The sequence below is a fragment of the Euprymna scolopes genome, chromosome 7 (assembly GCF_053919585.1).
Source record: "Euprymna scolopes isolate OS-2025 chromosome 7, ASM5391958v1, whole genome shotgun sequence".
NCBI lineage: Eukaryota > Metazoa > Mollusca > Cephalopoda > Sepiida > Sepiolidae > Euprymna > Euprymna scolopes.
This window is the reverse complement of record NC_136488.1, coordinates 2,031,814-2,047,065: the sequence shown is the minus strand read 5'-3', so window position 1 is coordinate 2,047,065 and position 15,252 is coordinate 2,031,814. Positions and strand designations below refer to the sequence as shown.

At 32.8% G+C, this 15,252-nt stretch overlaps 1 protein-coding gene across 1 annotated transcript in view; it reads left to right on the top strand.

Annotated features, from left to right (window-relative positions):
- The window catches only part of LOC145279590 (uncharacterized), a 92,876-nt gene that overhangs the window by 43,506 nt on the left and 34,118 nt on the right, over positions 1–15,252 (top strand). The window contains exons 8-12 of the mRNA XM_080130755.1: positions 383–495; positions 6,686–6,887; positions 7,982–8,096; positions 12,009–12,076; positions 14,830–14,936. Coding sequence (XP_079986881.1) covers positions 383–495; positions 6,686–6,887; positions 7,982–8,096; positions 12,009–12,076; positions 14,830–14,936 — 605 coding nt within the window. The remainder of the gene's footprint in view (positions 1–382; positions 496–6,685; positions 6,888–7,981; positions 8,097–12,008; positions 12,077–14,829; positions 14,937–15,252) is intronic.

The following is a 15,252-nucleotide window of genomic DNA, read 5'->3' as shown; positions in this document are numbered from 1 at the left end:
CGGGATTCTGCTTTTCCATCTATACTGATATGCAGGAGTTCAAGAGTAATGTGAACGGACATCTTGCTACTCATCTCCATTTCATAATACCCCTGCCACTTATGTCCCCGATAGTAGCCCCCTACTTCAAAGGTGCACTGTACCTTGTTTGGAGTGAAAATTGAATAAAAAAAATTTTGAAACATTTTTTTAAATTTTCCAACCTTTTTATAAAATTCTAATGCATCTATAACGCACGACAACTTATAAAAGTGGGTGCACACTTGTACAGTTTTTATGCACTCCCGCACCTCCTCGCTCTAAATGTTTTTTGTTTTATGTAATTCTTTATTCTGCATAATTTTCTGAGAATATTATTTTATGATTTTTATTTTTTTATTAGGGAAACTGATTCCTATCTCCCCATAATTCGCAAGAGTATAGATTTTACTGTGGATTTATTGGGCAAGCAAGAACATTTGTCGCTCGGATTGTTTGGCTCTGCAGTTTGTGGCGGTAAGAATTTTTATTTGGTTTTAATAGTTTAAAATGGATCCAGTTTTAATTATTCTTATCCACTTTTGACTTTGTTGCTAGCTTAAAATTTTTATTTTAATCATCTCTATCAATTGACTGTTTTTCTACCTCATTCTAATATGCCTTCCTATTTCAGTAGCCAGGACTTATACGCATCTCCTGTTTTATGCAGTGCTTATCTTTCACTATTGTTAGTTCCTTACATCAAGTGGCTTCACACTTTGTCTGGAGTGATTTTCATTAAAAGAAATTAAAAACAAAAAAACAAAACATTACAATCAATTTTTGTAGTATTTTTGCTTTTTTATTTTTATCTAGAAAAAGGTGGAATTCCACTTAAATCCCATGGTTCTCAGATATTTTGGTCAAAATCTGATTTTTTTTATATGAAAAACTGCTAGAAGCATGTTTTCTTTTTTCTTTTGTCATTATTTGGATTTTATTTCTGTTTATTTTCCTCTCTTGCATCTCTTTTCACATTTTTTTTCTGTCTTTGTCTTCTCTCCATCTTGTCTTGCTTTCCTTTTCACTTCGATGACAGTTCTCTCTGAAAATATTAATTTTGCCTTGAAACAATTCATGATTTTTTTTCATGTCACATGAGCACACCATGTCTTTTGCTTTTTTTTATTTTGCAATTGGAAATCACCACTTATCAATGCCTGAAGGCCACTCGAGGATATGTGTTAATGAATGTAAGGTGGTAGTGTAGTAATCGTTAATGGTGGAAATTGGGTAGATTTGTGGCGACAGCTCAACAAGAACTTGTTTACATTAGATTTGAAAGCTACCATGTTGTATTCAACTGGGAAGCAGGACAGTGGAACACTGTTCCCCTCTCCTGCAGTTCTTGGTGCTTGTATAGTATTAGGTACAAGTATAAACTCTCTGATATACTTATCATGCAAATAAATATCCTCACCAAAAATTAGGAAAAATTATTGAATTTTATCTAAAAATAAATTAATTTCCACATTTTGCCAATCCGCCATTCATTATTATTTGGTAAAATGACAGACTGAATTATCTCCCCCTGCTTTATAGGATTTCCACTTTTATCAATGATGGATTGACAAAATTATAATAAAACTGATTTTTATTTTTAATTAAAATTCTACTCGATAATTTCTACTAATTTTTTATGTAGATACCTAATTAATTTTTTATGTAGATACCTAATTAATTTTTTATGTAGATACCTAATTAATTTTTTATGTAGATACCTAATTAATTTTTTATGTAGATACCTAATTAATTTTTTATGTAGATACCTAATTAATTTTTTATGTAGATACCTAATTAATTTTTTATGTAGATACCTAATTAATTTTTTATGTAGATACCTAATTAATTTTTTATGTAGATACCTAATTAATTTTTTATGTAGATACCTAATTAATTTTTTATGTAGATACCTAATTAATTTTTTATGTAGATACCTAATTAATTTTTTATGTAGATACCTAATTAATTTTTTATGTAGATACCTAATTAATTTTTTATGTAGATACCTAATTAATTTTTTATGTAGATACCTAATTAATTTTTTATGTAGATACCTAATTAATTTTTTATGTAGATACCTAATTAATTTTTTATGTAGATACCTAATTAATTTTTTATGTAGATACCTAATTAATTTTTTATGTAGATACCTAATTAATTTTTTATGTAGATACCTAATTAATTTTTTCTGTAGATACCTAATTAATTTTTTATGTAGATACCTAATTAATTTTTTATGTAGATACCTAATTAATTTTTTATGTAGATACCTAATTAATTTTTTATGTAGATACCTAATTAATTTTTTATGTAGATACCTAATTAATTTTTTATGTAGATACCTAATTAATTTTTTCTGTAGATACCTAATTAATTTTTTCTGTAGATACCTAATTAATTTTTTATGTAGATACCTAATTAATTTTTTATGTAGATACCTAATTAATTTTTTATGTAGATACCTAATTAATTTTTTATGTAGATACCTAATTAATTTTTTATGTAGATACCTAATTAATTTTTTATGTAGATACCTAATTAATTTTTTATGTAGATACCTAATTAATTTTTTATGTAGATACCTAATTAATTTTTTCTGTAGATACCTAATTAATTTTTTATGTAGATACCTAATTAATTTTTTATGTAGATACCTAATTAATTTTTTATGTAGATACCTAATTAATTTTTTCTGTAGATACCTAATTAATTTTTTCTGTAGATACCTAATTAATTTTTTATGTAGATACCTAATTAATTTTTTATGTAGATACCTAATTAATTTTTTATGTAGATACCTAATTAATTTTTTATGTAGATACCTAATTAATTTTTTATGTAGATACCTAATTAATTTTTTATGTAGATACCTAATTAATTTTTTATGTAGATACCTAATTAATTTTTTATGTAGATACCTAATTAATTTTTTATGTAGATACCTAATTAATTTTTTATGTAGATACCTAATTAATTTTTTATGTAGATACCTAATTAATTTTTTATGTAGATACCTAATTAATTTTTTATGTAGATACCTAATTAATTTTTTATGTAGATACCTAATTAATTTTTTATGTAGATACCTAATTAATTTTTTATGTAGATACCTAATTAATTTTTTATGTAGATACCTAATTAATTTTTTCAGGAACATTACGAAAAAAAGCCCCTAAAATCTGTGTCAATGAATTTGATATAACTAAAAAAAAAATTAATTTCTCGAATTACTAATCTATTTATCTATAAAATTGAAAGTGTCTGTGTGTGTGTCTGTGTACATTTCCCTATGCAATAACTCTGTCAATTTTCAGTCTACAGACTCGAAATTTAATATACAGGGTATTGAGATTTGGGAAAATCTTTGTAATCGGTTTTCGGCCAGAAATTTGGCTGTTAAGGGGTCAAAGTTCAACAATTTGACCTTTGAGAACTCTACCAAACTCCTCCACCAATTTTGAGTCTAAACACTTAAAATTTTAGATATAGGTTCCTAGGACATAGATCTAACTTAACTTGATTTGTGCCCAAAACAATAAATGTTAAGGTGTCATAAGAGGGGTCAAAGTTAAAACAATTGACCGCTTTTTTTTGCTCAACATACACCTCCAAACACCCGGGCAACGCCGGCTGAAATGCTAGTATTATTATTAAATTAAGCATTGTTTATTTAATATTTTCATACAAATTGCAAAAAATATTTTTACTTTTTTAATTTAGATTACATGTTTTGTGTAATTTTTATATGCAAAATTCTAATATTTTCCTTGAAAAAATGCGAAACTTTCAGCATAACATAATTTTATTTAATCTTAAAAAAATTAAAAATTTTGTGTTTAATTTAAAAGCAGGAACACAGAAAAATAATTAAATTAAAAAAATAGTAATTTTTTTATTTTTATTTTTTTTTACACAGTGATCACCGCTTATCAAGGCCCGGAAGCCACTCAGGGATAAGGGTTATTGCAAGTACATTACGTTAGTGTGGAGATTTGATGAAGTGTTTAATTAAGGGGGCGGTTCATTAGGAATTTGTTAACATTGGACTTGAAGACATCCAAGTTGTAGTCCGGAGGGAAGCAGGCAGACAGAACAGAGTTACACAGACGTGCAGTTCTAAGAAAGAAGCTTTGTTCATGGAATCCGCGTTTTGATTTAGGCACAGATATAGAGTGGGGGAAATTTTTCACAGTGGATTCAGCTAGACGGGTGTTTTTCGTGAAAGATTGGCGAGGGGGGACCAGAGATTGGAGTTCAGACGAGCACCTGCCATGGAAATAATGATAAAACAAGGATAGGCTCGCAACGTCTCTTCTGTGGGAGAGAAGTTGCAGGGTAGAGAAAAGGGCATCCCCCACTAAGCCACAAAGTCTATTTTGTACTCTGTCAAGGCAGGATAGGCTGTTTTTAGCAGCTCCTGCCCAGATATGGCAACAGTATTCCATCCTTGGATGTACTTAGCTTTTATATAGATAGAGAATTGCATCAGTAGTGAGATATCTTCTGGAGCGGTAGAAGGATCCCACCATCTTTCCAGCGACCTTGACAACAGACTTGATGTACGTGTTCCATTTCAGATCAGGAGTAAAGGTCAAGGCCAGAAGCTTGTCAAAACACGGGGCCTCACCCAGACGAGAGCTATCCATCACAATTGATGCCAGCTGGGGATCAGAGCGTTGATGATGTAAGGATAGGAGTTTGGTTTTGGATGCATTAAAGGTAACCAGCCACATCTTCCCCCATTGAACCACGCTCTCGAGATCAGAGGAGAGAGAATCAGAGAGAACTTTGTAATTTACAGCCTTTGATGTGTTGCCGTAGATGGTCGTGTCATCAGCATAGATGTCAACGAATGATTTAAGTATGTGTTTAGGGAGATCATTGATGTAGATCAGGAAGAGAGTTGGGCCCAGGATTGACCCCTGAGGGACTCCAGCATTTATATTGCAGGCCTCCGAATTTTGTCCATCTACCACTACTCTTATGAGCCTATCGGAGAGAAATGATTTAATGATTGAGAAAACATTTCCAGTTATACCGTAGCTGGAAATCTTGTGAAGTAGACCCTTATGCCATACGTTGTCGAAGGCCTTTGATATGTCAAAAGCAATTGCCCTAGAAAGGAAGCCTTTGTCAAGAGATTCACTAATCCTGTGAGATATAACCGTCAGCACATCTGCGGTAGATCTTGCAGAGCAGAAACCATATTGCATGTCACTAAGAAGGTTATTCCTGCTGAGGTGGTTTCCTATTTCTCTATTTAATATGGATTCCAGCAACTTACTCATTACACACAGGAGACTTATTGGTCTGTACTGAGAGGGAGATGACTTATCACCTGAATTCTTAAATACAGGGCAAACTGATGAGGTCTTCCAGGGAGTCGGAAAGCACTTCTCCTTAAGGCAGCGCTTAAATAGTTTCGTAAGTATGGGAGCGAGTTCTGGTTGAAGCTTTTTTAACACTATAATTGGGATGCCATCAGGGCCAGTTGCTTTACTGGAATCTAGGTTCTTTATTAGCTTGGCGACCTCATGCACGGATATTTGTATGTTACCTAGCTTGTTCTGTGTTATAGGAGGAAATATGGGGAGTTGATGGCCTTCGTCGCATAGGGTAGAATTAGCTGCAAAGTTCTTTGCAAATAGTTTGGCCTTGTCTGACGCGGACGAGATGACCTCTGGTCCATTGATAATGATTGGGATAGAACGCACACTTCTGTTCAGGATCCTATTTGTTATTTGCCAAAACTGGTGGGAACCAAGCCGTTGATCAGCTACCTTGGAATTAACAGACTGGGCATATAGCTCTCTTGCATTTTTTATTACTCTTACTTATTATACAAACGTTCACGGCAGGAATGTACAGATGCATAGCTAGGGGGGAAAAAAAGAAAACCAGCAGTCCCTACTTCCCTGAGGTCATTTTCAGACAGCCTTTTGACTTTTTGACATTTTGGGCTTTCATAGAACTACGTTTAAATGACTTCATTTTTGCTTGTGAGAAGCTAGAATCTCTCGCTTTGGGGCTTAAGCTATTTTTTTTTTTTTTGTATAAACGAGATGTATTTTCTATTTAGTTCAATATCTTAGGGCTTTACTTTACTAATTATATTTGAAATAGACCCAGAAAACTAATATTTATCTTTCTAAGGCTTTTTACAATGAATTTATTTAACTTCAAAATTTAGTTGAATTTGTGAGCTTCCGAATGTTGCCATGAAAACATTTTTCATTATAACTTTTTTTTTTCACGTGTACAAATATTTTTTTCCTTTTGAAAATTAACTTTAGGTTTTAATCTTTCAAATACAATCAAAAAGTAGTCGGAAACCTACAAAACAATTATTATAAACGGACTTTCAAAACTATGTTCCCCCTATCTTTTTTCGTCATTATTGCCCGTACCTACTGTATTTGTTTTATCTAAACCTATCTAAGGGAAGTAATTGCAACGTTTTAATAACAGAATTATCCCCCTTTTTTAAGTTAAATCTAACTTCTCTCTTTCATTCTACATTTACGATATACATTATATATATATATATATATATATATATATATATATATATATATATATATATATATATATATATAATGTATATATAATTTTATTTCTTTTAATCCTTACATAATTTTTGTTTTTGTTTTCCTTTGAATTTCAGATAGTCTAAACTTTTTCACCGGTGGTCCAGTGTGGTGTGCTGTCTGGTGCCCGATTCCCACAACGGAGGGCGTTAATGCTGATCAGTACATGGCCGTTTATTCCCATAAGCATATGGATGAGACAAATGTTGTAAAAAAGGCTTTCACCAAAACGACGGTCATTCAGATTTGGAACTGTGGACCCCTTAATTCATTTTCCGAGTACGTGTTTTTTATTTTGTTTCTGAATTTTTAAAAATCTTTCATAATTCATATTATTTGTAATATTCGGATTACTATTCTCATCTTGAATATTATTTTCACAACGTTTCAGTCGATGTAACCGATGACCTTCTGCAGATGTATCTTGTTGAACTTAAGAATCTTTCCGTTAAAATTTAGGAATCTACACAGAATTTTGAACAGGATTTCATTTACTTTCATTGTTTGCTTTCGTTTCATCAACCATGACTGGGTAGAAATCCTAAGTAATTTGTGGTTGTATTTTTTGTGTCGCCCACACTCGGAATTGAACCTTCTACCTCCAGAAGAGTATAATGTAAATTGAATTTGACCAAGTATTTTATTGATGACAGTTCCATCTGTCAGACAAAGTTTTTTTGGAGTATGATTTCTTGCTCGTCCCCAAATTTGTTTTTAAACAATAAAATCTAGATACAATATTTAGAGCCTCCCGTTTTGAAGTCCATAATTAACAGATTATCATTTAAATTTTAAACTGACAAAATTTTATTCACATGGTTGTGTTTTTTTTTTTAATTAATTTACTTTAACTGGGAATGGGGTATCCTAACGGATATCTCATACATTCTACCAAGAGATCTTTTTCGTCCCTTTAAGTACAATTGTTTGTATCTCTCTTGCACTTCACTGGTTATATTTGCCAGGTAGTTTCTGAAATTCTTTTTTCAGTTGTTGGAATGATGGAGATCTTCCTAAAATTCCAGTTTCTTTTCACATCAAACACACAAGACATTGGTATTTTGTTATCTTTTCCCTCTCAGCTCTGTTTAATCCAGAATCATTATGGGACACTAACTTCTACTAAGGTTTCTTCTTTCTCCTTCTTGTTCCTATGGTTAAACTAACAATTTCTTGGGTAAATTCAACAAAGTTTTCATAGATGACATTTGTTGTTGCGATTTAATTGGCATTTTGGTAAAATTTTCAACGTTTTTCATAAAATTCTGAGAAAATTCTGGCAATAGCATGGTTTTTATTCTGCATAAAAACCGACTTCATTATATGAAATTATTAAATGATTGATCCTTATGTAAGTTTTTATTTAATTTCAGGAAATTATTTCTTCCACATATTGCCTTTGGCATTGTACATGATTTTGGGTGTGTCTTCAGTATGGCTTGGTGTCCTTTTGGTGCATGGCAATCCAGTTCAGAGCCAGTCTACCAGGTAAGACGAAAATAACAAAGCTCATGTAATAAAATAACACTTTTGAAATTTGAGATGCGAGTAAAAAATTTTAAGGAAGCCAAAAAACGATATATTTCTTTTCTCTAAACCATTTATTTACATTAAAAAAAAATGAATGAGCAAGCTTTCAACTATATCAGGCCCTACTAAAGCATTTTTTTATGTTAATCATTTTTTCCCTCAGAGAATTTAAAATCACTCAAGTTCATTTTCATTTTTTCAATATTTGACTTTCTCATTTGTTTTCTTGTAAAAATTAGTTTTTTTTTATTAATTTGTCTGCATTTTGCTTCCAGTTTTGTTTGATTGCAACACTTATAATCTGTTTCAAACTTAATCTTTTCTGATAAATTTCCCAAACAAATTTGTGTGTTATACTTAATGTAATAAAGAAGCAAGCACACATGTGTGTGCCTTGTGTGGCTGTAGGACTTACCTTAAGTGGGACCTGAGAGAGAGATTAAAGATGGCAGCTGTGGCTTTATGATGTGTGGTCTTGTGGAATCGCACAAGATCACACTGCCCCCTGCACACATATGCAAATGAAATGCAACCAGTTTTTTGTTTTTTTTAATAAAAAGCCTGTTGGCAGAGGTGAGAGGGAGAGATGCATGCTGGAAGTTGAAAGAGAAAATTGTGAGGAGGAAATACAGTGACAAATTCTGTCTGTAAACTATTGTTCTTTTTTAAAACACCATCCCATTTAACTGTAAGCTATTTTGGCATAATGGGAGACAAGTTCAACCTAAAATTAATACTAGAATTCAATGGTTCAACCCTGCTACTTGACTGGATGGGAAAGGTGACACTGTATTGCCTGTTGTCTGGCGTGAAGAACATTGAACACATGATTCTATGTTTGTCTGGCGGAGCTTTTGCTGTGCATCAACAGCTTAGTCCTGAGGAAAAACAGGATTATGAGAAGATACAGGCAGCACTACACAAGGCGTTTGCTATCGACCCTGCCACTGCTTGGGAACAATTTGATGCAAGAACTTTACGTCCAAGAGAAACTGTCAACATGTATCTGGCTGAGCTGATGAAGTTGACAGTGTTGTTCGGTGGGCTGTCTGAGCGGGCCTTGGCATGCAAATATTTGGCAGGGCTTCCAATCGGAGCAAAGCAACTCTTGTGAGCTAGCTCAAGCATAACTTTGTTCCGTAATGATTTGGTAAACCGTCGGGTTAGGTAGACCAGGCCAGGATCGTAATGAAGAATACCTACGAGATGAGAGGACCGGTAGTCACTGCTGCACAGTCCACACTGATGATAGACCATCTCAGGGGCCCGGCCCGCGTGGAGAATGCGTGTGTTATAGGTGCAATGGCCAGGGCCACATTGTAAGGAACTGCTGGCGGCAACTGACAGCTGTTCGTAATGAGACTGGTCATATGGCCTGGGATTGCGCGGTAAATGAGGTCGAAGATGAGGTGCCAGTATCGACCTCTTCCCCAAGCAGAAATTAGACAAGGTGCTTCCGACCACTCAGGTATATATCAATGAGACATTGTTCTCAACACTCTTCGATTCTAGCTGTTCCTGCACCATAGTGTGCGTAGACCTCTGCTGTACTTGAAAGAAGAAGAATGTCAGGGTGACCACCGTCAGTAGAGAGACATGGACATTTGCGGAGTGGGCGCTGTAAACATTTGCACAAGAACTGGAAATTTGGCTAACGTCAAGGTGCTGGTAGAGCTTGAAAAACCGCTGAGCTTTGACCTGCTTCTAGGCTATGATTCCATCAGAGCCCTAGGTGGTGTTCACATAACGCAAACGGGGACGGTACGATTTCAGGAGAAGGCTCCAGTGTGTGCTGCACTGAGAATTGATCAGCCAGATTTTAGTGTCGTATTTGACCAGCAGCAGAAGACTTGAACTGCCTCATGGAAGTGGTCGGAAAACCAGGAACCAGCCAAACTGCAGAATGGAGTAGCCGAGTACCATGTGCCCGATCAAATGAGGTCTGCATACAAAGAGGAACTCCTCGAATGGATTAAGGATTACTGGTTAATTCCCTATTCCTATGAGAAACTTGAACCTCCCAAAGGCCTGATACCGCTGATGACGGTTGCTCAGCACAACAAAGCAAAGGTGAGACCAGTGATGGACTACTGCGAACTGAACGCACATGTTTATGTGTTCGTGGCAGATGCTGATGTTTGTGCCAGTAAGCTACGAGAGTTGCACCAGCAGGATTCCAATGAGATTTATATTATAGATTTGGTTACCTCCCTGGAACTTTCCTTATAAAATCTCTATATTTGAACCAATTATCTGAGCAGAAACTTTCTCGTCTCGTTTATCGTAACAAATTATTCTCTTTAGAATCAGTATGGAACAACAAATGTGCTGACAGCAATTGTATGTGGAATTTGAGATTCCAAATTAGTTCCATGATAAAAATACCCCACCCCCCGATATTTTGTATCAAAGTTACACTAATTACTCATTGTTAATAACAAAAACTTTTGATAGAAAAAGTAATTTTTATTTAAATTATGAACATTTAAAAATCACCTGTTGTTGTGGATCTGATTTGTAGGAGAACCAACAAAACTTCTGAGATGTCCGACATTATTTGTCACTACTCGGCCGAATACTGTCTGCAACTGAAACTAACCAGCAATATGCTAAAACAAACTACTGAAGACAAAGTTTTTTTTAACATAAAACTGTTTTCATAAACTCCAAAGGACACTTTTGCATTACACGGACGGCGCCGTCGTCAGGGGGTGATAACTCCAATTTTTTTTTTGTCAAATAACACAGCAAATAAATAACAAAAAAGATTTTTTTTCCGAACAAAAAATATTTGAAAACCAAAACATTTATTTTCATAAAAATTTATCAAAATATAATTGTAAAAACATTTATTGTATAAAAATTTATCAAAATATAATTGTAAAAACATTTATTTAAAAGTCTGCGTAAGAAAATATAATTTTAATAAAACAATTTTGGAATTAAAGCAACATTGGATTTTGTTTACCGGTAACATTTTTTGAATTAAATTCAATTGGATTTTTTTCCGAAAAATTTAAATGTAACATTTTTTTAATTAAATTAAATTGGATTTTTTCCCGAATAATTTAAATGTAACATTTTTTGAATTAAATTAAATTGGATTTTTTCCCGAAAAATTTAAATGTAACATTTTTTTTAATTAAATTAAATTGGATTTTTTTATGGATAATTTAAATGAAACATTTTTCGAATTAAAGCAACATTGGATTTTTGTTTTGTGTTTTCCAAAACATTTTTTCAATTGTCACTGTAACAAAATATAATTTTAAATTTTTTTGTGGCCCCCTGCTATTTGACTGAGAAGCCTGCCTGGTGACAGTTTAGTGAAACACATAAAAAAAATGGTACCGTCCGTATAATATGGAAGTGCCCTCCAAAGTTCTTTAAAGTCAGATTTTTAAAAATTCATTCTAGAGTCAGATTTTTTTTCAGTTCTTCATCTTTGAGATTAAGAGCCAAAAGTTTTTGCAAGATTTTTAAGTCCATAACTCTACACCACTCCACGTAAAAATAAAAAAATCTTTATGATGTATGCACCTGTGACAGAAAGAAAATATTGTACAAATAAATTGATCAAGTACTTTTATTTTAAAAAAGAAAATCAAATTGTATATTAAACGATTGACAATAGCTTAATACCAGTTTTGCAAGACAAGGGGGATAACTCCCAACAATCAAAATTTTTACTAGATTTTAGAAAGCCGATATTAACATGGAAGAGGGCATTGGAAAAACTAAAGTTCATTTAAAAATAATATACTTTCTATTACGGGTACGTACATCATAAAGATTTTTTTATTTTTGATTTTCATGGGGTGGGGATGGAAGCTATAGATGAAGATTAATAATTTTTATTTTTTGTTACAGGAGGAAGGTCTACATCGGCTTGGCCTCTTAGCAGCTGCTTGCTCTGATGGAAGTGTCCGCATATTCAGGTTAGGGCTAACATTTATTTTTTGAAACAAAAAAATCTAATTCTGGTTGTTTTCCTTCAGTTGTAATGATTACTCGTAGTTGACCGTTTTCAATTAAATTTACATATCAAAGTGATCCCCTATTCTAAAGTCTAATTTTTTTTTTTCAAGTTGTTTACATGTAACCACCTCAAATAAAAGGATGCTCAGCTACAATTTTACAAAAAGTTTTAAAAAAAATTTTTTTTTTTATTTCCATCAGGGATATGAGTTCTTTACATTTTGTGAAATTCTGCTGTTTGGTCCTTGTACTGAATTTCTCTTTATTAAAAAACAAAAATAAAGAAAATCTGTATAATGTATGAACTTGTGACAAAGTGAAAATATCATATTCCAAAAATCATATAATTTGATCAAGTAGTTTTATTTTTAAATAAGAAAATCATATTTTATGAGTAACCAAAAGGCTGCAGTCTTGTTGGCTAGGGAGATAACTCAACACTAATTCAAACTTGCAAAATTTATATTGTAATGCCTATGAATTCTCAATTATTGCTTAAATATGATTTTCTTTATAAAAATAAAACTACTTGATCAATTTACGTGATTTTTGGAATATATTTTTGTTACGTCACGGGTACGTACATCATACAGATTTTTCTTTTTTTGCCTTTTAATGTAGAGAGAATTCTAGACAAGAACCCTTTACTTTTTTATAATTCAGAAAAAATGGAATTCCACTTTTTATTTTTTTTGCATTTAATTGAAAAGGCTCAATTACTACAGCATTACATCCTTACTTTTCTCTTCTCCATTTTCTTTCTTTCTCTTTTTCCTATTTTATCATTTTTCCTCTCTCTCTCACATTTTCTTTTGCCTTACTTCGCCTACCCCCCCCCTCCAAAAATATTAGTTTTGCCTTCAATTATTTCAATGAGTAGGAGTGGTAGCAGACTTTTATTTCATTAATGAATGTCTTCCTGCCTCCTGTAAAACATATCACTTGATATTTTCAATATAAAAAAGTGTTGCAGATAAACACCCTTTGTTTAGTCATGCCCCCCCCCTAAAAAAAATGAGATTAAACAGGGCTCTACATTGCGAGTGAAACAGTCGCATTTGTGAGTGATTTTTCAAAGTGGCGACTAGAAATGATGAAATGCTTATCTTTTGACGATTGTATTTCTTTCACTGACAATTTTGCAAAGCTCACTACCGAGTGAAAAATATCTTTTCAACTTTTTTTTTTAATAAAACAAGCAAATTACTTAAACAATAAAAGATTTAACGAAACAATATATTTTTTTTAACGAAGGCTGTTTAAAAAACATCTGAAGAAATTTAAATGTTTATACGTTCAAGTATCAACATAAAATTTGTTGTATATTTAGAATTACACTTATTAAAAAAAATACAAAAAAATCTTTATGATGTACATACTCATCACGGAACGAAGATGTCATATTCTAAAAATCATGTGGGTTATGCTAATAACTTTTTTATTTGGCTATTAAACCAAAATATTTAGTTGTCAAAGGTCAACTAAAGATAAATTTGTTGGTAGAGCCCTGTTATACTTTTAATATCTTGAGCCTCCGTCGGGTTAGGAAATTGGTGATAGAAAGTGGGGTGGATGTAATCGTACACAGGTCGAGAATTTTATCTCAATTTCAGATTTTTTGGCATTGGCCTCTCGGATTTCTATTAAAACTATTGGGATATTTTTAATTATTTGGAACTCTGTTCTCACGTTTCAACTGAGGTAAGTCTCAACCTTCTTCAGGTATGTATTGTTGAACTCAGCAATCAGCACAGAATTTCGAACGGAACCTTTTATTTAATCCATGGGAGTAGCATGCTCTCATTTCATCAACCATAACTGGGTAGAAATCTTAAATAATTTGCATTTGTTTTCTTTGTAATGTATGCACTGACGATTGAATCTTCAATATCCAGAAGGGTGTCACTTTACTGGAATTTACTTAGTACTTTATCTCTTATGCCACAGGTCCTTGTAGAAAAAAAAAAAATTTCCGAGTTTGGAGAAGGTCAGAATTTCCATCGACCAAAACGTGTGAATAACATTCAACACCCGACTTGGCCTTCGGGACAAGATCAAAGTGTAGTATCTATTCTTCAGATGCTGCACTTCAATTTCTTGTTCTCTGTCGATGGAGGAGAAATCCTTCACGACTGAGGCAATTTTTATTTTTGTTCCTTTTCTCCCCGTTAAAAAACGACCCTGGTGTCTAACTCTGTCCCGTGGAGAGGCATTGTAAATAGGAACATTCAACACCCGACTAGCTGAAACCAATTTCAATAATTTTCCCCACTCCTTATCTGTGCCTAAATCAAAACGTAGATTCCATGAACAAAGCTTCTTTCTTAGAACTGCACGCCTGTAGAACTCTGTTCCGCTCGCCTGTTTCCCTCCCGACTTCAACCTGGATATCTTCAAGTCCAACACAAACAAATTCCTGATGAACCGTCCCCTTAAGTAATGACACCTTACCAATTCTCCAATACTATTGCTACACTATCCCATTGATTACTGTACACACAATAACCCTTATCCCCGAGTGGCCATTGGGCCTTGATAAGTGGTGAACTTCATGTAAAAAAATAAAAGATGAAAACAGTAATGTGAATAATACAAAGAATATAAAAAATCTTCATTTCAAAAATTTCGAAACGTGTTAGGATGCCGTTTTATTTTGTGCCATTTTTTTTTCATTTTCTTTTTCATCTGAATGTTTTCATTTTTTCTCTTTCAGTGTACCATATGCTTCTGATTTACTTGGTAAACACCAATTTATTGGTACCTACCAATTTTATAGAGTTAAGCCGTCCATAAGTTTGATTCCCTTGCCTGACCAATCAGGTAAGAAAATTCCTTGTCATCTGATTTTTTAAATTTTTTTATCTTTCAAACTGATTATTTGGATTTCAATTCTTTATCGCAATGTTTTCCAATAAGAAAAAAAAATATTAAAAAACAAAACCGTTAAAAGTTATATCGAGTTGGAAAGGAAAGGTGTCATCCATTAAAAGCTGATTTCACTAAACCTGATTCATAACAAGTTTTCCTGCTAATAAATTAACACCATGAGATGAGGAAATACACAGGAGCAGCCATGTTTCTATACGCAGCCGTATACATCAAGGATGATTTTCTCTTCTTCATCCAGTTTAGGTAT